The 26,703-nt window shown below is 41.9% G+C and overlaps 2 protein-coding genes and 1 pseudogene across 4 annotated transcripts; 1 reads left to right on the forward strand and 2 right to left on the reverse strand.

Annotated features, from left to right (window-relative positions):
• Positions 1-885: 885 nt before the first annotated feature.
• DYNLT2B (dynein light chain Tctex-type 2B) lies at positions 886-18,321 on the reverse strand. The gene is made up of 5 exons (XM_007090950.3): positions 18,061-18,321; positions 15,072-15,205; positions 10,497-10,566; positions 2,822-2,885; positions 886-1,035 (listed from the first exon to the last, which is right to left on the reverse strand). The coding sequence occupies exons 1-5, from the start codon at positions 18,177-18,179 to the stop codon at positions 988-990; spliced, it is 435 nt and encodes a 144-aa protein (XP_007091012.1). The 5' UTR covers positions 18,180-18,321; the 3' UTR covers positions 886-987.
• LOC107180453 lies at positions 6,881-7,361 on the forward strand (annotated as a pseudogene).
• Positions 18,322-22,643: 4,322 nt separating the features above from the next.
• On the reverse strand, positions 22,644-26,416 carry TM4SF19 (transmembrane 4 L six family member 19). 3 transcript variants are annotated; one of them, XM_042956770.1, is made up of 4 exons: positions 26,122-26,416; positions 25,507-25,584; positions 23,091-23,256; positions 22,644-22,831 (listed from the first exon to the last, which is right to left on the reverse strand). In XM_042956770.1, exons 1-4 carry the CDS (start codon positions 26,320-26,322, stop codon positions 22,644-22,646), a joined length of 633 nt encoding a protein of 210 aa, XP_042812704.1. In that variant the 5' UTR covers positions 26,323-26,416. The 3 variants fall into 3 exon arrangements, with proteins under 3 accessions (XP_042812704.1, XP_007091013.1, XP_042812705.1); XM_007090951.3 differs by having other exon boundaries at positions 22,651-22,831; positions 23,087-23,256; XM_042956771.1 differs by lacking the exon at positions 25,507-25,584 and having other exon boundaries at positions 22,651-22,831; positions 23,087-23,256.
• Positions 26,417-26,703: the final 287 nt, after the last annotated feature.

A 26,703-nucleotide genomic window follows, 5' to 3' on the forward strand; every position in this document is an offset into this window, starting at 1 on the left:
AAAGTAACATTAAAAAGAAAAAAGTAGGGGCGCCTGGGTGGCTCAGTCGGTTAAGCGTCCAACTTCAGCTCAGGTCATGATCTCACAGTTCGTGGGTTTGAGCCCCATGTGAGGCTCTGCGCTGACAGCTCAGAGCCTGGAGCCTGCTTCAGATTCTGTGTCTCCCTCTCTCTCCCTCTACCCCTCCCCCACTCACACTCTGTCTCTCAAAAATAAATAAACTTAAAAAAAATTTTTTTTAAGTAATTACAAGCGGAACATCACCACAAAGACAGTGGGAGTGTGGGTAGTAACAATAATCTCAGAGTCTTAAAGAAGGGCTAATTTCATACAGAACTTGGACAATGTCGCTGACACTGTGGGCAAACCCTGGAAAAAAATCAATGTGTGTTTAACCTAATAAGCTGTGTAAGGTGTAGAGTCGCAATAGCTAAGCAAAAATACTGGATGAGAGATAAAGACAATAATTCAAAATGTATGAAAAAAACTTGATGCACAAATAAATTCATTTCAATGTTATTTATAATAGTAAAAAATTATAATCAGTCCCTTACAAAGGAAATGGCAAAAATAACCAATGTATAACCTAACAGACTAAGTGCAGCTATTAAATTATGCTCATCAAAATCACAACAATGCAAATAAAATGACATGAACCCTGCACATGACACTAGAAGTGAAAAATCAGGGTGCAAAATTGAATATATGATTTTTTTAATCCTGCAAATATAAAAAACACTGGTAGAAAATATACCCAAATATTTACAATTTGGTACAATGTTTGAACAACTGAAATATGGATTCTCCCCACTTTGCAAATACAGTGAGAACATATTACAACAAAAATCAAAACATGAAAATATAAAGCCTAAAACTCAGACTCAGTTGCCAAACTGCCAAATTATCTTTATTTTGTTGATATATTTAACAGTATAAAAAAGTTCATATTTCTTCATGGTCATTATCTTTATCCAACTTTTCAAAGATTCAATAGTAGAAACAGCCGAATGCCGCTACAACACAGAATAAACTGTCCTAAAAAGCAAGCAAAACAGAAAACACACAAATCCAGAACATTAGTACTAATGAAGGGCTAAGGTAGCATAGGCAACTGAAATTAACATCATCTCAGATCTTTGCCAATTTTCAATCATGAAGGTTTTTTCTTCTTCAATAGACAAAGGGTTTCCAGATTAGAGCCATAAACTTGCTTGCCTCAGGGTAACTACAAAATTGCTTGCTCAAAGGGTAGGATGGGTAAAGAATTAGATTTTTTGAAGGTAGAAGTAAAATGCAGACTAATAAACTTTATGTAATTTGTATTTATAAGTATTCCCATTTTCCCTGATTTATCACAGAAATAAACAATGTATGAAATACCTTGAGTTTCTTGGAGTAAATGCATAACTATATTATAACATCACAGATAAAAATAACAGCACCTTGTCATAAATTCTGGATAAGGGCAAATGGTTTCTGGGTGTCTATTCTTAACTGATAAAATTCATTTATCCATCTTTAACTTGGAATCACAAAATGTTTTCCAAATCCCAGTTAAACTTGTTAAAACAGCTTTTAGGTAATGATTACAGGAGATCCACCTGCCTCAGCAACTCCTGACCAACAAATCTCTCCTCCAGCCTAGTACTACTGGCAGAAAAACAATCTAAACTCAAGTATCTGATTACTAACCAAAGCAAAATTCTTTGGTTAGCTCAGTTCTTGCCTCCTTGGGTAGAATAACTATGAACTGTGTTCTACAACAGTGCTATCTGTGGTGAGAAATTTGTTTTTGCTTTAATTTTTCGGGCCCTTATGGACTGATGCTTCTGTAAAATACAATAAAAATTAATAAGCACGAAAATGAAATGAAAAAAGAAACATACAAAATACAGCCTAAACATTTTATTATTAGATTTAATCAATACAAATTGCTTTGTCAAATTTCTGTAAGACTTTCTAAACTCTTACACTCTATTTATGTACTTGTTTCATGAAGGACCTGGAAACAGGACAAGGACTAGCACTGGTCTGCGGATCCCACTTTGGCCACTGTTCTACAGTGCCGCCCAGAGTTCTCCTGAGACCCAGTCCAGTTATCCACAGCAATTATAGGTGCAATAACATGTACTTTTCTCTCTCCTGTCTCATGTCCTCATCCTCTATCAGTGCTTCCTGGGATCTCCCCCCAAATAAACAAAATAAGCTCTGAAAATGAGACCTAAATATACACTTGACTCAACAAACCGGACTAAAGATATAGCAGACTAAGTCAGCACCGTAAACCAGGCTCCGAAAAATTATTTTTATTTATTTTTAAAAATGATTCGTAGACATCTATCCCACCAATCTTGCACTCTAAAAGCAGATCCTGGTCATCTTTATTAAGTAATAACTGAAAACTAAAGTTTTAAATTAATTATTTGTTAATGTGAGTATTGTCTGACCTCCCACTGGTTTATAAGCTCTCTACAAGCAGAAACCATGCCTGTCTTATTCATCATTTTATCCCTAGCACTTCTTCTTTGTAGTTAGCCAAGTGCTATATGTCTGTTAGCACTGAATAAATAATCTGATATTCTCAAAATCACACTTATGAAGAGTTATGTCATCAGCACAGCTACAAATCTCCTGGCCTATTAGCAGCACATTAGGTTTCTCCTGCTTTAGTAACATAGTAAAGGAACAGTAAAATCATCTCATCCAGTAGTTTAAGACAAACATCTAAAACTGACGTGTCCTCATATCTTAATAATATTAATTGGATTTGGAATATCCACATGTCCTTGGAAAGGACAGAAAGGCTTCCAAATGGACTTACATTCATGAAAACATCATGAATATAGTTGTCAGTGTCAGCATCCCAGAAACAGCGAGCAGCCATGCTGAAAAGTCAGAGAATGAAGAATTATAAACAAGGATCTGACTTGCATATATTTGCCATGAGCAAAAGTTTTCCTTGATACATTCTTGTAGATCAGTGTTTCCAAACCCTTTCACAGGTTGGCACGCAGAAAATCCTATTTGTATACAGCAGAACATACTGGATAAACCAAGAGGGACAGGAATCATAGATGTCACTGGAGGTGACAGCCCATGGGCTCTCACAGCCTCAGACTCTGGCTGCCTGAAAGCTTAAGGGGTCAATACTTTTAAGTCCTTGGTGTTCTGGGTGGGAAGCTCTGTTATAGATTACTTCAGCCAAGATATTTTTGTGGAACTTTAAGAGGAAATTAATACCTAAGAATTATGACTGAAATGAGCTCAATCCTGCAAAATAATATTAAAAAGTAGGTCTAGAAAGGACCAATAGATTATTTAATCCAACCTGATCATTTTGTAGAGTTCCAGAAAAGGACAAACTCTGAACTAGAACTCAATCTTCTAACTACTTCTACACCCAGTATTGTCTGTATTGTCTCTACAGAATTGCTATGCTACCTCTGAATTCTCAAATTGGCCATTCTCCTCTACCCAAATCTTGAGTAAGAAAGAATGTTAGGCAAAATAAAAGCCAATTAAAAAAATGGAAACAGGGGTGCCTGGGTAGCTCAGTAGTTAAGCATCCAACTCTTGATTTCAGCTCAGGTCATGATCTCACAGTTCATGAAATCAAGCCCCACGTCAGGCTCTGTGCTGAGCATGGAATCTGATTGGGATTCTCTCTCCTTCTGCTCCTCTCCCGTGCTCATGCACTCTCTCTCTCTCTCAAAATAAACATTTTTTAAAAAATGGAAACAACTATGGGCTGCCTGGCTGACTCATTCAGTAGAGCATATGACTATTGCTGTTGGGGTTGGGGGTTCGAGCCCCATGTTACATGTAGAGATTAGTTAAAAAATAAATAAAATTTTGAAAAATAAATAAATAATGCAAACAACTTAAATGCACAGTAGTAAGTGGTCGATGAAATTATGGTATTTCATGGTATTTCTGGGTTTGTGGTAATTTTTTTCAGTTTGTGTATTTATTGATTTATTTATTTATTTTAGTAATTTCTACACCCAACATGGGGCTCGAACTCACAACCCCGAGATCAAGAGTCGCACACTCTTCCAAGTCAGTCAACCAGGCACCTGTGATAATATTTTACAGCAGCAATAGGAAGCTAGTACACTAAGGCAAAAACTTTTGAAGTAAAGAATAGTTTTATGCTGAGGAGACAAGTAAAGAAGTCAGTACCTGATGGGGGTGGGGTCCCATCTGGACGGCTTCTTCAAGAAAGAAGGGTGAACTAAAGGCAGAGGGAGCCTCATCAAAAATGCAACCCAACCTCAACTCTGGTTAGTACCTGGCTGGATTAAGGTAAGCAGTCCATAGTCTATCTGAATGAAAAAGGAAAAGAGTAAACCCTCTCTGGAAGAAAATAATATTATCTGGAGGTTCTATAATTTTTTGACACAATGTCCAGGATTTAAACTAGGCATGCTAACACAGCCACATGAAGGATTACCAAGAAAAAAAAAATCAACGGAAACAGAATCACACATGATCCAGATACTGGAGTAAGCAGACAGTGACTTTAAAATAACTGCTATGACCAAAATGTAAAAAGGGAGGAGAAAGGAAGGATGAAGAACTGGATAAAAAAAAAATAATTTCATTGGCCTCACTGACCACTACCAGAGAGGTGCTGGAATGCATGGTGCTACTGGCTGGCAGTCAGAGCTGTGACCAGGGCATTTGTGAAATGCACTGAACTGCAAAGAGGAACATGAGTACACTCGAGATGAATCAAATTGCAGCTGCCTCCCAGGAATGCAGCTTAAAGTACCAGCATTCATTGTCAATTTAATTCAGTGCCAGGTGTAGTTCACCAGGAAAGCACTTGCAGATCTAGTTACCTATGAACAAAAGACTTTTTTTTAACGTTTATTTATTTAGTTTTGAAGGTGGGGGGAGGCAGAGAGAAAGGGAGACACTGACTCTTAAGCAGGCTCCACACCCAGCACGGAGCCCAATGCAGAGCTTGATCTCATGACGGGGAGATCATGACCTGAGCCAAAAGCAAGAGTTGGACAGTTGAGGCGCTCAGTTGGTTAAGTATCTGACTCTTGATTTTGACTCAGGTCAGGATCTCACAGTTCATGGGGTCAAGCCCCATGTCAAGCCCTGTGTCAGGCTCTGCGCTGACAGTGTGGTGACAGGAAGGATTTGCTGCTGCCTTGAGTGACGGGAAGGAGCCTGAAGGCATATTTTCCAGAGTGGTGCAGTATCACGGAGGGGGGTTCCAACACTGCCTGCCCTTCACAGCTGAGTGTCTTAGGAAAAGGTTTCTTCCCCGCTGATGATCACAATAACTAAAATAGGGGCTAGAAATTATTTGCCAATAGTGTGTAAGTTTGATCAGCAATTATATTAATTTACATTTTAGTAACAGGAGTGAGAGCAAGGCCCCTTCTGCCCTTGTGACAGATTCAGAAATCTCTTTCACAGAATGTGCAAATAATGCTCGTGTAGTATTAAAAAATAATAATAATTTCACTAGAGAATTGGAATCTATAAAAAAGAATTAAAATGGATATTCTAGACCTAAAAAATATAATAACTGACATTAAGAATTCAGTCAGGGGCAAGGCACCTGGATGGCTCAGTCGGTTAAGCGTCCAACCTCGGCTCAGGTCATGATCTTTCTGTTTGTGAGTTCGAGCCCCGCTTTGGGCTCTGTGCTGATATATCAGAGCCTGGAGCTTGCTTTGGATTCTGTGTCTCCCTCTCTCTCTGCCCCTCCCCCAATCATGCCCTGTCTCTCTCTGTCTCAAAAATAAACATTAAAAAAAAAAAAAAAGAATTCAGTCAGGGGCACTTGGGTGGCTCAGTCAGTTAACTGTTCAAGGTCAGCTCAAGTCATGACATCACGGTTCGTGGGTTCAAGCCCCACATCAGGCTCTGTGCTGACAGCTCAGAGCCTGGAGCCTACTTCAGATTCTGTGTCTCCCTCTCTCTCTCTGCCCCTCCCCTGCTTGCACTCTGTCTCTCTCTCAAAAATAATTAAACACTGAGAAAAAAAAAAAAAAGGAATTCAGTCAGTGAGTTGAATATCAGATTAGATACAACAGAAAAGAGAACACATTAACTGAAAGACAGGTCAACAGAAAAATATCCAAAAGCAGGGCACCTGGGTGCCTCAGTCAGTTAAACATCTGACTCTTGATTTTGGTTCAGGTCATGATCTTACAGTTGTGAGATCTAGCCCCTCATCCGACAGTGGAGAGCCTGCTTGGGATTCTCTCTCTCTGCCCTTCCCCCACATACTCATGCATGCACCTACGCACACACGTTTTCTCTCTCTCCCTCTCTCTCTCTCCCTCCCAAAAAAGAAAAAAGAAAAAAATATCCAAAAGTAAGTACAGAGAGAAAACACAAAAACTCAGAGAAGAGCATAAAAGACATGTGAAATACAGTAAAAAGAGGATCTCCCTCTATACACAGGTAATTGGAGTCCAAAAGGGACAAGAGAAAGCAAACAGAGCAGAAGCAATACTTAAAAAGTTAATGGCCACACTTAGCACCCAGATGTTAGTTTCTAATGCTATTCTCCATAAAATGAACCAGAGCTCCTTGGACAAATGGCTAATTCTAGGGCTGGTGCAGGGAATGAATAAGATGAAGCCGCTTACAGTGCCAGTAAGTAAAGAAGTGCTCAAGAAACCCCATAATAATAGTAGGGTGTATCAAAGGGACACAGGAGTCAACCGAAAGAGCTGCCAATGGCCCGAGCTAGAACACTGAGTAATAAATAAGGTACAATTAGTAAATGCCAGAAAGTAAGTAACTCTCCAGGGAAAAACAAACCAATTTCTTTAACAATTAAATGGCAATATAAAAAAAAAAATGAGAAAATGAGATAAAAGAGGGAGTAACCTCCTAGTAATTCGCCAAAATGACCAACACAAAAGGAAGGAGGAGGGGTACTCGCTATATGTTCTCTAGGCCTTTCAGAAAACATGGAGTTGTTCCTTTGGCAACATACATGCCAATCTACAAGAAAGGTGATATTGTGGACATCAAGGGAATGGGAACTTTTCAAAAAGGAATGTGGCACAAATGTTACTGTGGCAAAACTGGAAGAGTCTACAATGTTACCCACCATGCTGTTGGCATTGTTGTAAACAAACAAGGGCAAGATTCTTGCTAAGAGAATTCATGTACATATTGAGCGCATTAAGCACTCAAAGAGTCAAGACAGCTTCCTGAACTGTGTGAAGGAAAATGATCAGGAAAAGAAAGAAGCCAAGGAGAAAAGCACTTGGGTTCAACTGAAGTGCCAGCCTGCCCCACCCAGAGATGCACATTTTGTGAGAACCAATGGATCGGAGCCTGAGCTCCTGGAGCCCATTCGCTATGAATTCATGGCATGATAAATATATTAAAAAAAAAAAGACCTCAAGACTAAAAATGTTACTCTTAATTGAGTAGAAGTGTGGTGTCCTCTCCCCCAAAGAAATATTCAAAGCAAACTTTGTGTCCAAATTCATTGGATGATGTCTTTATTCAAATTTGGTGGGTTTTGGGGCACCTGAGTGGCTCAGTTGGTTAAGCTTCTGACTTTGGCTTAGGTCATGATCTTGCAGTCCATGAGTTCGAAACCTGAGTCAGGCTTTGTGCTGACAGCTCAGAGCCCCGAGCCTGCTTTGGATTCTGTGTCTCTCCCCCCCACCCCCGCCCCTGCCCTCCCCTGCTCATGCTCACTCTCTCTCTCTCTCTCAAAAATAAACATTAAAAAAAAAAAGAGATGTATCAACTAAATGCAATGTGTGAACTTTATCTGAATCCTGATCTGAACAAATTGTAAAAAAAAAAAATACACATACATAAATACATACACTTAAATACATATTCATATATGTATACAGTGACCCTTGAACAACCTGGGCTGAAATGCACAGGTCCACTTATGTGCAGATGTTTTTTCAATAAATACAGTACAGTACAGTACTGTAAATGTATTTTCTCTCTCTTATAATTTTGTTAGTAACATTTTATTTTCTCTAGCTTACTTTATTATAAGAATACAGTATATAATACCTATATAAAACATGTGTTAATCGACTGTTTACGTTATCATTAAGGCTTCCAATCAATAATAGGCTATTAGTTAAGTATTGGGGGAGTCAAAGTTATATGCATATACAAAAAGTTATTTTTGATTGTGCAGGGGTTGGCACTACTAACCTCCACATGGTGCACAAGAGTCAACTATATATGAGACAACTGGGGATATTTGAACACTAACTGAATATTTTGTAATATTCAGGACTGGCAATATTTTAGATGTGATATTTTATTATGTTAAAAATGGTCTTTAGGGCATCTGGGTGGCTCAGTGGGTTAAGCATCCTACTCTTGATTTTGGCTCAAGTCATAATCTCATGCTTCGTGGGTTCGAGCCCCGCACTGGGCTCTGTGCTGACAGTGCAGAGACTGCTTGAGATTCTCTCTCTCCCCCTCTCTCTGCCCCTCACGCTCTCTCTCTCTCTCTCAAAATAAATAAACATTTTAAAAAAATAAATAAAATAAAAAGGGTCTTTAAATTTTAGAGATATCATATATTGTTGTATTTACAAATGAAAGGTATGATGACTGGAATTTGCTTCAAAATAATCTGATGGGACAGGGAGAGTAGGCAGAGGGATAAATAAAACAGTATCTGTATGGGCTTATAAACGTTGAAGCTAAATGACAGAAAAATGGGAGTTCCTTAGTCCCTGTACTTCTGCATATGTTTGAAATTTTAGATGATAAAGGTTTTAAAAAAGGAGGGAGGGAGGCCTTGAATGCTACGCTTTAGAATTTGGCCTTATCACATTTAACAAAGTCAGTCACAACCAGTTCAAGGAGTTTATACCTGACAGGGTTTAAAATAAACTCTAAAGAGTTCATGGAAAGAAAATGAGGTGTACTCCTGAAAGACTGCTCTAGCTGCAAAATGAAATGCAGAGGAGAGAGATCAGAGTCTGGAAATGCTGATAAGGGGTTGCCAAGTAACCCTGGCATCCAGATTACAGTGCATACAGTAGGAGAGACTAACGGCTAAACAAGACAAAAGAGGACTCCGAGGTTTTAAGCCGGAGTCAACAGAACCTTGGTAATACTGTGAAAGAGAAATTAAAATGTCAGGTTGACTAAAGGAGAAGAAGGGAGAAGAAATTTACACCTGTACAACAAGTTGAAACTGGCGAGATAAACTAGTAAAGTATTTCTTTATGTCTTGGAGGTGAGAAATTCTCCTGAAGCCTTTTGACCAAATGGTAGAGGACACCACAGTGAAGAGTACTGCACCATGAGCCAGAAAGCTAGGCTCTGTTAGTTAATCTGACACCAGCCAGATAAATAATTTTGGGCAAAATATAGTGATCCTCATAAATGTCATCTATAAATTCAGGAGAGTGGACAGTAGAAAATATCCATAGTCCCTTCCAAATCCAACATTCCATAGTAAAAATTCTCACTCATAATATATACAAGGGTTTTTTTTTAATCCCTTTAACAAATATTTTAATTTTTTTTAATAAAATACTATACTAAGCACTGTTTACCAAGGGAAATGTGAGATTAACACTTGGGCACAGGAAAAGAGAGGAAATACAGATTTTGAACTCACTAATACATGAACGACAGTTTGAGGTCATGACAATGAATGAGTTCATTGAAAAAGCATTGAGAAGAGCCCAAGAACAAGAAGTGAGCCTTGAAGAAAGCTCACAGCTGGCGATGTAGGGGAGAAAGGAACCAGGGAAGGAAAGACAATAATCAGTTAGAAAAATAGAAGAGAAACAAGTTAGCTAAGTGACATCAGGGCCAAAAAAAAGAAAAAAAAAAAGAAAAAGAGTGAATTTTAAGAAATAAAAGCTCAGGGGCGCCTGGGTGGCTCAGTAGGTTGAGCATCCAACTTCGGCTCAGGTCATGATCTCACGGTCTGTGAGTTCGAGCCCCGCATCGGGCTCTGTGCTGACAGCTCAGAGCCTGGAGCCTGCTTTGGATTCTGTGTCTCCCTCTCTCTCTGCCCCTCCCCTGCTCATGCTCGCTCTCTCTCTCTCTCTCTCTCTCTCTTTCAAAAATAAATAAACATTAAAAAAAAAAAGAAAGAAAGAAATAGAAGCCCAGGCCAAGAATAAGAGGTAAGAAAGGGTTACCAGATATGCTAATAAAGAGGTCTCAGACAATGTTAAAGAAATTAATTTAGGAGAATGATAGGAAAAAAAACAGGCAAAAAGCAATTTAGGAAGAAACATGTATACATGTTCCCATACTCTCTTTAGGAGCATATAAACATAAACCCTATAGATACGACACAAAGTGTTACCTCACGGAGCTCACCCAGACTTGTCAACCCCACTGTTCAATACCCGGATCTTTTTGGTTCACAGCTGCATTTTGTAATGCTGCCTTTTCCTCTCACTCTCACAAAGACACAATCTTTCTGAATTGTTAGGAGGAGGAATACCTAATAAACATTTAAGAATAAAAACAAGAAGGAAAAACCAACTACTCACAATACTCCTTCACCTCTTTGTTCTCCAATCACTACTTGCACCACCATTTTATATCGGTCAAATCCCATTTCTAGAAAGAAAAATAAGAAGGTTATCTATAAGTAAAAGTGATAAAGTAAAAGTGATAAAGGCATAAATAAAAGTGATAAAAGTGATAAATATGATGGTATATTTGCCTAGAAATGGATATAGGCATTCAGTCTATAAGCACTGACTGAGTGGGTTGATAAGTTGGGAGTCAGAGAGACTAGAGGGCAAATTTTACTTGGTGAGTAAGTCAGCTTACCAAGTGTGTAACCTTAGACAAGTTATTTACCTTCTTGGCTTAAGTCTTCCTCATCTGTTAAATGAAAAATATTATTACCTACCCTGGGGGTACACTGTGAGGTGAGATGAGATAAGATATAGTACACTGACCTTAAAAACAAAACTGTCAGTTATTTTACCAGCAAAAAAATGAGTCTATTCGTGAAGGGCATAGAATTACAATTCAGGACATGAAAGCTACAGCAAAACCATTTGCAAGTCCAGAGAACAAAAAAGTCAGTTCTTTTGTAGAGGAAAGGAGGTCATTGGGAGAGCTGTTATAAACAAAAAGTTCATTGGAGTAAATGGGAGTTGAAAGTATAGTGGCTTTTCATTGCCTGAATTTTAATGGTCTCTCATTGGCTGGTCTGTTGCTAGGCAAGCAGAAAATCTTTCTTTCTGCTGCTAGGGTAGTAAAGTATAGGCTGATAAGGAACGGTATGGTATTAGAGCTCCCCCTCCTGGCCTCCCAACTCCAACATTTTAGTGAGGTTTTGCTTTAGTAATTTTCACAATATGTAAAGCATCTACAACAGTATTGATACATACTAGTTTCTCAATAGATCGCAGCTCCCTTTGTTTCTCTCCTACTCTAAGACAGGTGCTGGTAGGTCCTCAAAACAGGAATGGCATGTCTTTTAGGAACACAGGGCTGGCAGCTCCTTCCTTTGTTTGGACAGTGGGGAAGGGATGACCAGAAAAGGCTTCTTGGAGGATGAGATACACAAGCTGAGTGTTGAAAGACGAATGGGAATTTACCAGACAGACAATGTCTCTCCATTTTATGGAGAGGGAATATCATGTGCAAAGGCATAAGCTATGGGATATTTATTTTATTTTAATGTTTATTTCTTTTTGAGAGAGAGAGAGAGACAAAGTGTGAGCGGTGAAGAGGCAGAGAGAGAGGGAGACACAGAATCCAAAGCAGACTCCAGGCTCTGAGCTGTCAGCACAGAGCCCGACTCAGTGCTTGAACTCACAAACTGAGAGATCATGACCTGAGCCAAAGTTGGACGCTTAACTGACTGAGCCACGCAGGCACCCCTAGAGTATGGGATATTTAGAAAACTGTAAGCTGTTCAGTAAGGGAGAAAAGAAAATAACAGTATAAGATTCTGAAGTATAATGGTGTGGCCTAGCACAACTCTGCTGCTTCCCCAAAAACTATACTGCTAAAGCAGCAAAATCCTGAAAATTCTCCCTAACACCAATGGAAAGAAGAAAACTGAATGGGCATCTTTATCTCCCTGCTCTTTTCTAACCAAAGACTAGTGGAAACAGTTGGGGGAAAAAAAAGGAAAAGAAATGGGCAAAGTTGAAACAGAGCCAACTCTGATGAAAGTCTCCAGGATTATATAGTAAATTAGGCAAACAATCTGAAGACCACAGGTCTCCTCCCATGTGAAACATGAACCCTAATTCAGGATACTTAACAAAATCTAGGAGACAGAGCCCAAAACACTGCAGACAGTTCCATGGAACTTCCTCTTTTCTCTACTCATTTCTCTTCCTCCTTTTCTGATACCCACGCAGCTAGAATATTATATATACAGCCCTTAAATCATAGTTCTGAGGGAAAAATAAAATAATCTCAGATATAGTGGGAGAGTACAAAAAAAAATCACCTATATTATGTCAAAGCAATTATGAAAAGAGCAAATGAAAAGATCTGAAAACCACACCACATCAGAGTAAAATGGAAAGAAGCCAACTGGCAATATGCAATGATGCAGCAGCAAAAACAAACAAAAGAATAACAAGAAAGAAACACACTGTTTAAAAGACAAAAAAGGGGGCACCTGGGTGGCTCATTCAGTCGGTTAGATGTCCAACTTCAGCTCAGGTCATGACCTCGCAGTCCGTGGGTTCAAGCCCTGCGTCGGGCTCTCTGCTGACAGCACAGAGCCTGGAGCCTGCTCCCAATTCTGTGTCTCTCTCTGCTGAGGGGCAGGGGAGGCCCTGCTCATGTTCTTCACAAATGATTCACAGTATAGAACAAAATTAGCTCATAAATTCAACAAAATATGAACTTAATCAGATTATAAACAGCAGAAAAATGGAAAGGAAGATCACAGCCTGAAGAAACAAACTGAATCCTCACACAGTATCAGTGCAGGCCTAATAAATTAAAAGTGGCAAAGGACAGAACAGACACAAATGAAAATTGAATAACTGGCTTAAGATAATCACAAGTAAATATCAAAGGAAAGGCAAGAAAGTATGGCACAGAAAAGCTAATAGATATGGAAGATAAAGAAGATTCAACATATCAGTATTTATTTTCCTAAAGAAGAGAATCTAATAAATGCAACAGGAAATGTTTTCAGAGATAGAAGAAAATTTTCCTGACATGGAAAAAATAAAATCTGCAGATTTAAAGCTATAAAATTTTCACTACCAAGCCATATTCTAAAAAAGCTATTGAGCATCAAGGTTAAGGATGGGATTCTTTAAGCAGAGGACATCAGGTGGCCTTAGATTTCTCTTCGGTAATATCCAATGCCAGAAGATAATGAAAAACAAGTCTACAAGATTCTCAGAAAATAAGTTATTACCTCAAAATATTATATTCATCCAAAACTATTCTGGTTTAAAGGCAAAAGGCAGATATTGTCAGACATGAAAAAACCCAGAGAATGTAGCATTTCTGAGCCCTTCCCGAAAAAATTTACAACAAAATCTCATCAGGTAAGAATTGAACCAAAATAAAGAACTCAGCAATGGAAATGGCATGATAAAAGGACTAAATAGTGAGCAATCATTTCATTTAAATATAGAACAAATGCAAAAAGAGAGAGAGAGAGCGAAAATGAATACTATACCACTATGTGAAATAAGTCTAAGGTATCCTACTGTTGTTAAAGTATTTATTTATCTGTATATATACATAGAAAAGAGTGTGATATGTTCACCTGATATTAATGATTATCATTAAATATTGATATTTAATGTGGTGGTGGCATTTGGGATGATTTTCTAATTTTATGTATTTTTCTATACATTTAACTTTATTTATAATGGACATGTATCTTTTTTTATAATAATTTTAACAGTCAATTTTTATTAAAAAGTGAAAATAAAGGGGCACCTGGCTGGCTTAGTTGGTACAGCATGCAACTCTTGATTTTGAGGTCATGAGTTCAAGCTCCATGTTGGGAACAGAGATTACTTAAATGAATAAATAAATAACTTTTTTAAAAAGTGAAGGGGTGTCTGGGTGGTTCAGTCAGTTAAGAATCTGACTCTTGATTTTGGCTCAGGTCATGATCTTATGGTCGTGTGTCTAAGCCCTGAATCGAGCTCTGTGTTATTAGCGCAGAGCCTGCTTGGGATTCTCTGTTTCCCTCTCTCTCTCTGCCCCTCTCCCACCCATGCACACATGCTCACTCTCCCTCTCTCTCTCAAAAATAAATAAATAAAACTTTTTTTAAAAAGTGAAATAAAAATGCTAATATACAAACAGCAGTGATAGAAATCCACAGAATTTCTATTTTCTTCTTTGTACTTTTATATATTTTTTAATTTCTAAAAACTGAAAAAAATTAAGAAAAAGAAGAAAATACACCAAAATACTAAATAGTAGCTACCTTTGGGTAATGGAATTTTATATAATTTAAAAAAAAATTCATATGTGTATTTTTCTAGACTGTCTAGGTTAGTACAATGAAATATAACTGTTACATAGACATTTCCTTCCCTCCACAAAATGTTATATTTTTAAAAAGGTAGACAGAAAGGACTTTTCAGATGGTATAACATTATTAACAAAAAAAGACAGAGACAGAGACCAAGGGAACAGGGAGAAAAAGCACAAGGTGTGCTCTGTATACGTAGAGCTTAGCAGGAATGGAGAGTTGAGTAGGGCAACTAGTTAATGATTGAGCTGGAGAGATGGGCTGAGGTCAGACAGTGAGGGTATGAACGCCTGCCTAAGAGGCCTGCCTAAGGAACTGATATGTTGGTGAGAAAAACAATCAAAAATGATGGAAGAAAGGAGCCCTTGTAACTTCTGGTCTTTCCCATACTGGAATTTCTCAGACAGTGCTTGCCTACAATGTTTTATTTTACATCTTTACGCTCTCCCATTATCTGCAAAAACCCACATGCATAAAAGTTACCAAATAACTGAGAAGACTAGACACTGAAGAGAAATTTGTGTTTAAAAGAATGCACAGTGTATGACCCTTGTTTAAAGATGGGGAAGGAAACAAATAGGTAAAATTGAATGTTTGAAGGGAACATATCATTTCCAATTACCATCACAATTACCTTTTAATTTATCTTTAACGGTTTCTGATAAACGTTTTGTGAGTTGAGGCATTTCTTCCGGAGAGTATTCAGCATTTGCCAGTTCCTCCTTAAGCACGGCATGGATACAGTCTTTAACCACAGAGGGTCTGAACCTAAATGAAACAGTTTGAACAACTAATTGGTAACTCCAAAACTCCAATTTACCTTCACAGTCCAACTGCCCCCAGCTCTTTGCCACTAAAACAATGTAATCTTCCATTTTCATATTTTTTATTAAAAAAGTGATACAAGCAAATTAAGAAAACAAGTCATATTCCTGATTTATACTTCCAGCCCAGACCTTTCCCCTGAACTTCAGACCACACATTCCAACACATATTCCATCTGGATGTCTAACAGACAACTCAAATTTAATATATCCAACATTAAGCGTTTTTTTTTTTTATTTGTTTAATGTTTATTTCTGAGAGAGAGAGAGAGAGCATGAGCGGGGAAGGAGCAGAGAGAGAGAGAGAGAAGGGGAGACAGAATCGGAAGCAGGTTCCAGGCTCTGAGCTGTCAGCACAGAGCCCAATGTGGGGCTTGAACTCATAAACTGTGAAATCATGACCTGAGCGGAAGGAGGACACTCAACTGACTGAGCCACCCAGATGCCCCCGACATCAAGCTTCTGACCATCTCCCCTCCCCAGAATCGTATCAGTCAATGGTAACTCCATTCTTCCATTTGTTCAGGCCAAAAACCTTGATGTCAGTCTTGCCGTCTTTCTCTCTCACAAAACACATCCTGGTTCATAAGCAAATCTTGCTTAAATCATAAGCAAATCTGAAGCAGTTCTACATTCAGAATAATCTGAAATTCAATCACTCTCACCATCCACTGCCACCAGCTTGGTACCTTTACCTCCTGCCTGGATTACAATGGCTCCTAACAAGTCTCTCTGTCTCTGCGTTTGCTCCCAGATCCTGTTCTCAACATAGCAACTAGATCGGTCCTGTTAAAATATATGTCAGATCATGGCACTTCTCTATTCAAAGATACCCCAGATATTTCCCACCTCACTCGGAGTAAAAGCAGCATCCTAACTATGACTTGTACAGTCCCATATGTCTACCCTACCAAACTCTGACCTTGTTTTTTACTACCTTTCCCACTAGTTCTCTCCACTCTGGCCACACTGGCCTTCCCTATGTTCTTTGATCACACCAGGCATGCCAACCTCAGTGCTTCTGCACTTGCTGTGAACCTCTGCCTGAAGTGCAAGTCTCATTCTATATGCATAGCTACCTCCTCACTTCTTTCAAGTCTTTTTTTCAAAAGTCACCTTCTCTAAAACTTCAAATTGCCCTCCTATCACATCACTTCATAGCTCACTTCCCAGTACTGATTACTATCTCATACACTGTACAGTTCACTTCTGTGTTTATTTTGTTTGTTGTCCTTCTACCCAGCTAGAACGTAAACTCCATGCGAGCAGAAATTTCTATCTGCTTTGTTCACTGTTATATCCCCATTTTTCAGAACGGCACCCAGCACATAGAAAATAAATACTTTTTGGAGTAATGGATTACTGAATAAATGAAGACAGAAAAAAAAATCTCCCCTAATTTCACCACCATAACAATACCATTAACATTTTTATTGTATTGATCATAGATTACAGCAGTAGGTTCATTTTCTGGGCTATATATTCTATCAGTTGATTTATCTATTACGTCCAAGTGACCAGAATGTTTTAGGTTTTGAGCTTATAATGTGGAATAATATTTGGTAGTATTGGTGGCCCCTTATTACTTCTTAACATTATTTTCTTTGCTCTCTTGCTGGTTATTCTCACAGATGAACTTTAGAATCACTGACAAACTTTCCAGGACTTGATCCGTTCAAAAAGGGGTCTCCCTGTTATTAATAAACATACCATATCTGGTTCTTTTCCTGAAGCCTTTTTCATTCTCAGTGAAATGTTAAAAGTTTTGTTGAAACAAGTCACAAATAATCTCATAGGATTATTCCCACACAATATATATTTGTTAATCTTGTTCTGCTTTTGTTCCGTTTTACAACAGAAATGCAGGCAAATGGCAATCGATGCATTTAGATACTTCTACCAAGATAACTTAACATACAGTTTTATATGTCCATTCGACCCACCATAAAAATGCTGCATGAAATTTTTTATCACATTATAACCAAAGTTCCTGGCTTTCAGTATTTGCCAAGCATTTGATCAGCAACCTGGGCTTTTTTTTTAACGTATATATATTTTCTCATCTTGTGAAAATGAAGCGAGTGATAGAGTCTACAGCCCTAGCAGACTCTCCCCTGCACTAGACTGTGTACTTCAACTCTGGGAAAGTATCGCGGTGGTGGGCCTAGAACATCCGGATACTATCTGGGTAAGGCTTTATATACATACAGGTCCCGTACCCTGCAAAGGAGTAAGCGTATTCTGGCACACGTTTGCACACAGGAAGCGTGTGGCTGAATGGTATTCTATGCAAGGCTCTTTACTGCTCTTCTCTCTATTCCATCCATCTCCTTTCCTCTGCTCACGTCCCAGGTCTCCTAGAGCCAACCATTCCCACTGCGCTAGCCTCAGGCGCTTCCGACGCCCTAACACTGCAACCGGAGACCGGGTCTTCAGCTGCCAGTAGCCGCTGAAAGCTCAAGAAAAATAGCTTCCCGCCCTTCCTCCCCGCCCACTCCCCGGCTTGCCCGTGCGGCTCCAGACCCAGCCCCTCCCTCCTCTGTCGACTCATCTCTGTACTCCAACCTAACACCTTCTAAGTCCCAGCTCCGCCTCGCCCTCTCCAGCCCCGCCTCTCCTTCTCCAGCCCCGCCCCTCCCTCTCCAGCCCCGCCTCTCTGCCCCAGCCTGCCCCCCCCCAGCCCCGCCCACTTTGCCGCTCCCCGCGCCCTTTACCGACGCTGAGGCTTCCAGGCGGGCTCTGCCTGCCTGACCTAGCAGTCTCGCAGGTCGCCCCCACCACAACCCGTCCGTTACCCGCCTTTGCTGGAAAACGGGCCGCAAAATATAGGTATTCTCGGACTCCCCTGCGTTCTTCTCGGTCTCAAACAACCCATCGGCCATGCCTATAGACAAGGACGCCGCGGTCTTCGAGGTCATGGCTAGGGCTTCTTGGCCCAGTGTGTCGAGATGAAGGCCTGGCTGGTGGCGGCGCGGGGCTGCAAAACCGTCGCCAGGGCGACAGCACCGCCCTTGGCCCTGACGTAACGCTGCTGCGTGCTCCCAGCGGAGAGGCCCTCCCTTCTCTGCGGGTCCGGCGGCCCTCCCCAGCGCCTGCGCACCACCTGCTGGGCGGAAACTGGCTGAGCTAAGGCGACCCTCGCTTTGGCGCAGGGCTGTTGGAGCCTGTGGGGATCGCAAAGCGCTTCGAAGTTTGTCAGCGTTTATTCACCGCGCTACAATTTTAGGGAATTGACGCGGAACCTGAGGTTCATAGAGATCCAAGGATATAAGGCTATTGGGCGGCAGGGCTCTAAAAAAAGGGCATTCTCACTGTGGCCTGTGGGCAAGGCCAGCCTTCATTTCATTATGCAAGTCTTGTGAACGGGTTTTATATTTTTAAATGATCGAAAAAAAAATCAAAAAAATGTTTCGTGACGCGTGAAAACTACACGTGAATTTAACATTTCAGTATCTGTAAAGTTCTGTTGTAACGTAGCTATGCTCGCTTGCACATGTGTGGCCGCTTTTGCACTGTATTGATCGAATTGAGCAGTTGCAACAGAAACCATATGGCCCTTTACAGAAAAAGTTTGCAGTGCCCTGCTCTACTCCATAACTGCCAACTCACAGTTCCCCTAGCCTCACCCACACCATACTCTCCGTGCAAAATTCAGAAAGGAGTAGACATTAAGGTGTATTCCCCACTTACGAGCACCAGTTTCTGGTCCTGTTGTAGAAGACTGTAGTATCTTGGCCTCTACCAGCTTCAAAAACTAAGAAAAGAATTTCCCCCAGTATCCATTCAGGCTTCCTATTGGTTGGATTAACAGATTCCAGAACTTCCTTCTATAAGATGCAAAGGGAGTATTTCTATAAAAGTATACCTTTGCAAGCTCCAGTAGAGACTAATTTTACTATTCCAAGTTTTGGTTTACAATGTGTTTTCTTGATAGTATAGCCTAGATTGGTCTCCCCGAGTCTGGTAAACTCCTCTGAACTTCACCTTCCCACTCCACCCTTCACAGTGCCCCCAGAATGGCTTTCCTTTGTCACTGCTCTGCTTGAAATCTTTCAGTGGTTCCTTAGGACCATCTCCCCAGCATTTGCTGCAAATAAGACCTTTCATGATTTGGCAGGGTTGCTGAACCTTCCTCCTGGCACTGACCAGCAGACTGGGGTCTGTGCAAGGGCCACAAGGCAGCTCAGTGCTGCCTCAACCATGCCCTCTTTAACTGCCCCTTGATTCAGCAGCGCTAGCCCCATCTTTGGCTGGGGTCATGCATCCACAGACTAGCCTTGCACAGAAATTCAATGTCTCCTAAGGGGCAGAGAGTGTTTTTCTCCTTACTATTTCACCAGCCTTAAGAAATCATACCCCTAGGAGCACCTGAGTGGCTTAGTAAGTTAAGCGTCTGACTTTGGCTTGGGTCATGATCTCACGGTTAGTGGGTTTGAGCCCTGCATCGGGCTCTGTGCTGACACTCAGAGCCTGAAGCCTGCTTCAGATTCTGTGTCTCCCTCTCTCTGCCCCTCCCCGGCTTGGGCTCCGTCTCAATCTCTCTCTCCCAAAATAATAAATAAACATTAATTTTTAAAGACATTTTTTAATGTGTTATTTATTTTTGAGACAGACAGAGACAGAGCATGAGCCGGGGAGGGGCAGAGAGAGAGGGAGACACAGAATCCAAAGCAGGCTCCAGGCTCTGAGCTGTCAGCACAGAGCCTGACGCGGGGCTCGAACTCACGGACCGTGAGATCATGTCCTGAGCTGGAGTCGGACGCTTAACCGACTGAGCCAGCCAGGTGCCCCAACATTATTTTTTTTTTAAAAAGAAAGAAATCATACTCCTAGTACACCGACTTTTCCTCCCTTTTTATGATTTCTTCGCTATATTTCTCTCACCCTACCTACTCCAGTCCAACTAAAAACACAGAAGATTAGGTGTGTAATTTAATTCAATAAACATTTTATTATTCCATCTGTGCTAGGGGCTGGAGATACAAAGGTGAATAAAACCCAGGCCTTGCCCTAAAGGGTGAACAGGAAAGCAATGGGCTAAACTTGTTACTTGTTACTACCTAGAGTGCCAGTTGCTACAACAGAAAGCTGAAGGCCAGCCAACTTATTCCCAAGATGGGCCCACTTTTCTCTGAGCAGGATCGTAAACAAGGCAACATCCTCTTCTTTCCAGGATGATATTCAAGAAGGCATTCACAAAGCAAGGGACCGACAACTTTTCTTCTTAACAAAATGTTAGCACTGTCCTGATGAACAGATTAACATAGGCCCTCCTGCCTAAAACCTGGTTGGAAGCCAAGCCAAGAGCCAGATGTAGCTTTCATTTGAGGAGAAAAACCCAGGGTGAAAGCCCATTCTGAGGGTGAGGTAGTCCTGGGATGGAGGGAGAAGGAAGGGGATGCAGGTGTCCTGTGGAATCCCACAGAGGGCAGCCAACAACCAGGTGTGGAGGGCTATGGAGCCCATGGTAGAATGAATGCAGAACTCCCTCTTCTCCCTTTCCCCTCCCCTCCCCTGTTTTCCTCTCCTTTCCCCTTCCCTCTCCTCCCTGGTGACAGAAGAATTCCTGTATCCTGGAGGCATCTGGTGCTTCAGTGGCTCCTCCCTGACGGGACAGAGCTGGGGCCCAGGGGACTGTGGAGGGGATACAGCAGCCCCTGGACCCACATACTCCCTTCCTGGCTTTGTCCACTCTGTGGCTCCAGAGCCTGGGGTTCTCAAACTCATTCCCTGGACCTGTCCACTTACCTCTTCTCTTGCCAGTACCCATCTTCTTCCCAGAATGCTTCTGCCTGCTTCATCTTGTTCCCTACCCATCAGGCTTTCCCATCCAGATCTCCTTTATCCCACTCCTGACTCTGCTCACCATCTGACACCACCTCCTGACCAAGATCCTGAGGTGGGAGGGAGGGGAGTCCTCTGCTTTCCTCGTTCCGCATGAGAAACAGCCATGGCTCTGCAGTTCTCCACACGCTCTATCCTGTGTCTCCCCCCCCATGCCTTGGAGTGTGCTGTTTCCTCTGCTAGGGAATCCCTTTCTCCTGTCTTGCCGGGCTATTTCAAGAATCAGCTCAGACACAATGGAAGCCTTCCTTGATCTCTCACAGACCCTCTGCTTGGCGGTTTGCTGTTCCTCTGAGCTCTTTTCGTGTCCTGTTGACCTCTAACATGGCCCTTACCATATGACATTTAAATTGCTGGGAGATGTGTTTGTTCCCTTAACCTGACCATGAGCTCTTCAAGGACAAGGCAGGGTCCAAGGTCAAGGGCCGTGTCTCGGTCATCTTTGGATCCACTGCGTGCACAGCAGAGCCAGCCACACAGTGGACCCTCAGTGTATACCACTTATTGAACTGCACTGAACACGAATGAAAAGAACACTGGTGGATTAATCAGCTCAGGCTGCCATAACAAAACACTAAAGACTGAGTGGTTCAAACAACAGACATTTATTTTCTGGAGGCTGGAAGTCCAATATTAAGGTACCAACAAGGTTGGTTTCTATTGAGGCCTCTCTCATTGGCTTGCAGACGGCCACCTTCTGGCTGTGTCCTCACATGGCCTTTTCTTCTGTGCTTGTGTGGAGAGAGAGATTTGGAATCTCATCCTCCTCTTATAAAAAGATGCCAGTCCTGGGCGCCTCGGTGGCTCAGTCGGTTGAGCATATGACTTCGACTCAGGTCATGATCTCACGGTTCGTCGGTTTGAGCCCCACATCAGGCTCTGTGCTGACCGCTCAGAGCCTGGACCCTGTTTCGGATTCTGTGTCTTCCTCTCTCTGTCCCTCCCCCACTTGCGCTCTGTCTCTCTCCCTCTTTCAAAAATAAATAAGCATTTAGAAAAAAAAAGATGCTAGTCCTACTGGATTAGGGTCCTACCTTTATGGCCTCATTTAACTTTAATAAGCTTCTTAAAGGTTCTATCTACAAATATAGTCACATGTGGGGGTGAGGGCTTCAACCTATGAATTTTGGGGACACACAGTGCAGTGCATAACAACTGGTGAACTTGAATTTAGAAGATAAGAGCTCAAGTACTAACTTTACCTGAACCCAGGTGAGAGCTTTTAGGCATCAAGTCCGTTATGTTCTAGGAACTTCAACTGCTATATCTGTGACCTGTGACCAATTTTACAGGGTTGTTGAGAGGCTGAAATGAGGCCATGGCTGGAAGACATTTTATGAACCATAAGTTCCTACACAATAATAATGACTTGCAGTTTACAATGTGATTCAAAATTCACCAATATCATTCAGCCTATGCTCAAGGAATCATTGTTACAGGCACACCTAAAAAGGAAGTTTGTTTACAATCCATACCCACTTCTTACAGAAGGGATTCAAGACAGTTTCTGAGGAAAACTCTCTCGCATGAAAGGGCATTTACCTATCACTTCTCACAGAGGCTGCAGAAAAGTCCCAAGAAGCTGTTGATGAAATGAATGACCACCAGGAGAATCTGGAGGAGGCTGATGCACAGAAGGGTGGAGAAGAAGGACACGTGCCAGATGACGGCTTTAGAAGGCTCCAGGCAGACAGAGTTCCAGAGTGAACGGTCATACAAATAATTCCTATCCCCAAAAATAAGGAGACCAGGGTTTGAGGAAAAAGAAATAAAAGCCAAATAAGCAACCTCGATAGAAACCTGGTGCCTCCCCCAGCCAAGGTCATAGGACTAGACTTTTGAGGGTAACTATTGTTGCTGCATCTGCAAAATTCTGAGCATCTTCCCAGAGAAAGGAAATGCTAGAATGTGTGACCAAAAGGAGTTTGTGTGTCTTTCTGTCATCTTTCTCTGCCTCTGTGAAAAGACTCCATCCATTTACCTGTTATGCAAGTCTTTGAATGGGTAACCATATTTCCAAGCTTGCATCTGATTGAAGGATGAGGCATCGAACATGCATAAAGGGCCATCTTTCAGGGCTACACCAGAAGTGATAAAGCAAATCAAGGCTCCTAGAAAAGCCAGGCTACTGGACAGCAGAGCAGTGAGCATCTGTAGAGGGAGAGAAGAAGCCATAAGGTGAGATGGGGTCGTGACCAAGTGGTGGGGTGATGGGGACAAGTCTAACTTCTCTGGTGCTCAGGCTTCCCCCCATCATATCACATGGGGATAATTCTGCCCCTGGCACCTCCTTTAAAGGATAACCAAGGCAAAGGTGACTGATGTGGGGTCAGTGGTAGAGCCAGGAAGTGTGGGGGGTAGGGAGGGAGAGAAAGCACTGAGAAGGGGGAAGCAGTAGCACATGGACCTGGGTCTCCCTGACCCAGCAGGCTCTCCAGAGCTTCTCAGCAGGTTGGCATTAAAAGCTTTTATACTCAGACTGCAACCATTCAGCCTCTGGGTTGAACGGTTTGATTGTCATTTTTCATATGCCCACTTCTGACTCTTCTAAGGGAAAGCTGTGTTCTCAAAGGTTCCATACTCCCATCCCTGATTCCTCACTTTCTCAAATCAAGCAAGAAAGGAAGCAGGGGAGGAAAGAGGGAAGGAGGGGAGGAAAGAAAGGAGGGAGGGAGACAGAGACAGAGAAAAATGACAGTCAACTCTGAAGTGACTCCAGTGCTGTCACTGCACTTTTCTAGTCTTTGTACCACTCACTTCCCTCCCAAAAGATAACAATGAGTTGGCAGGATTCTAGCTTACTTTTATTTTTTTTTTTTTAATGTTTATTTTTGAGACAGAGAGAGACAGAGCATGAACGGGGGAAGGGCAGAGAGAGGGAGACACAGAATCGGAAACAGGCTCCAGGCCGTCAGCCCAGAGCCCGACGCGGGGCTCGAACTCACAGACCACGAGATCGTGACCTGAGCTGAAGTCAGACGCTTAACCAACTGAGCCACCCAGGCACCCCTCTAGCTTACTTTTAAATTGGCTTCTTTCTCAGGATACTAGGTCATTTTCTCCCTTGCAAAGAATACATATTTTAAAATTTTAAATTAAAAAAAAAATATGTGTATATATATACACATGTATATACATATATATAGCTTTTATACAGAATCACGGAGTCATTTTATGTCAAGCCAGTTTGGAGCTTGGGAGGGGCCAGGGAAAGGCGCATGGTCAGTTTTGACTCTAAGTTAAAGATTCGAGGTGAACTAGTCTGATGGAAGCCTAGGACAGTGGTTCTCAAAATGTGATCCCTGTCCTGGCAGCATCACATCACCTGAAAACTTGTTAGAAATGCACAATTTCCCGCTTCACCCCACCTCTGAATCAGAAAATATGGGGGTGAGGCCCAACAATCTTTTTTTTTTAATTTTTTTAATGTTTACTTATTTTTGAGACAGAGAGAGACAGAGCATGAACGGGGGAGAGCAAGAGAGAGGGAGACACAGAATCTGAAGCAGGCTCCAGGCTCTGAGCTATGAGCACGGAGCCCAACATGGGGCTCGAACTCACAAACCGTGAGATTATGACCTGAGCTGAAGTTGGATGCTTAACCAAGGCACCCAGGTGCCCCCCTGGTTTTGGTTTTAACAAACCCTTCAGGGATTCTGATGCAGGCTTAAGTCTGAGAACTACCCACTCGCCTAGGGGAAAACCAGGAGAGACTGAGAACAGATTGTGAATGAAATGCGTGGGTGTTGATATTTAATTCTTTAGCATATAATTCTGAATCAGAGGAATTCCCAGTACATGGGCTGCAGATAGCAAAGCAGGCTGTAGAGTTACTGCAAGGAGGCCACAAGTTCATGTGTCTGAGACTGAATAAGCAATATATCTTATACTATGTATGTACTGAGATTTTTCAGAAATGCCACTGTAATTAATAAGTGCAGATTTATTCTGGGCCTCAGTTTCATTATCTGTAAAATGGAGGGGTTAGACTAGAATCTAGTCATTAGATGATTTCTGGAAATTTTTCCAACTCTAAGAAAAGTTACACAAAATAGCCAGGAAATTTTCTATCAAAGACACATGATTGCAGTGCACTTAAATCATGTCCATATTGTTCAGTAGGCTAAAAATAATAGTAACAGTTCCTACATGTTTATAGACATTTCTGGCTCATTAAACACCTACTCTGTTGACTTGATCCTGTTCACTCCCATTTTACAGAGGAGGACCTGAGGCTCAGAAAGGTTAAGGAAGTTGCCCGATAGCTTAGGATTATTAAGGGATACAGTAAGCACCTGACTTCAAGCCCCAAGACTGACATTGTCTCTTTACCATTCTGCCTGTAGAGTGACAGAATGTAGGGATATTCTAGGTGTTAGAAGAGTAGAATCTGGTGCTTACACTTTGACAGGGCCCACTTTCACTGAAGCAGCCATATCTCCAGCCCGTCAAGGAGATGAGGGTAGCTGCAATGAGTACCTGGGAGAGGAGAGAAGAAAGGTAAAAAGAGATTGGGTAATTGACATTTCTAGCTGCCACCTGTGGCTGTTGAAATAGATTGGCTGGGCACCTCACATGGACTTGATTATCCTATCTTTCCCAGAGGGTTTGGCTTTGACTATCAGGACCCAGTTGGGTGACTAGCCTGATCTGCCTCTCTGGCCGGCAACGTTTACCCCTGGCCTGCTAGTCCCGAGCCAAAGTTCAGCCACAAGACTTGACAAGTCTTCCTAGAGTCTCCTATTCCTCGGAACTGATATACAACTGAGACCAGCTTGCTAGGTCAAGCATTCTTTTGTTTTTTCTTTAAGATTTTATTTTTGAGTAAATCACCCAACATGGGTCTCGAACTCACCCTGAGATCAAGATGGCACATGCTGTACCCGTTGAGACAGCCAGGCGCCCCCAAGATCAAGCATTCTTGCAAGGAACCAAAACATGACTCCCCTACCACCTCCCTGTTCCACCCCGAGGGGTGTCTGGCAAAGTCACACCTGGGGAACTCAGAACACTTACCATGAGGCCTCCTCCCCAGAGCCCAGAGCCCAGCATGGCTTGCCTGCCAATGAGGCCTCTCAGCAGGTAGCTCACATCCCAGTTGGGAAAGAGGAGCACTGTATTGGCTCCAGCAGCAAACAGGGCAGTGGTCCCGAGGCTCAGCCCCAGGATGCGGGAGCAGGTCCGTGAGCATGCCATCACACCAGGAGAGGACAGCATCCTGGAACCAATGGACGGAGGGTCATGGTGGCTCTGCTGCTGGGAGCATCAGGAAGGAGAACACTCATAGCAAGGGTGGGGTGGGGGAGACAGACTACAGATACTATGACCTCCCGGGGCACAGATCAAGAAGAGCCAAGGAACCTGCTTTGAAACGCTGCCTTTTATAAATATGCCCCAATGGGTAGGATTTAATTGCTCCATTTTCTGCCAACCCCCACTCACATGCACACACTCCTCATCCCCTCATGTTTTCCTGTACCTCTGTTACAGCTAGTGATTATTTCTATTTGGTACAGGAAAAAATGTTTAAAGGTGTCACCCTCTCTCTTTAAAAAATGCCATTTTAAAGATGTCTACTCTTACCACTTCCATTCATTA

Source organism: Panthera tigris, chromosome C2 (genome assembly GCF_018350195.1).
Source record: "Panthera tigris isolate Pti1 chromosome C2, P.tigris_Pti1_mat1.1, whole genome shotgun sequence".
Lineage (NCBI taxonomy): Eukaryota > Metazoa > Chordata > Mammalia > Carnivora > Felidae > Panthera > Panthera tigris.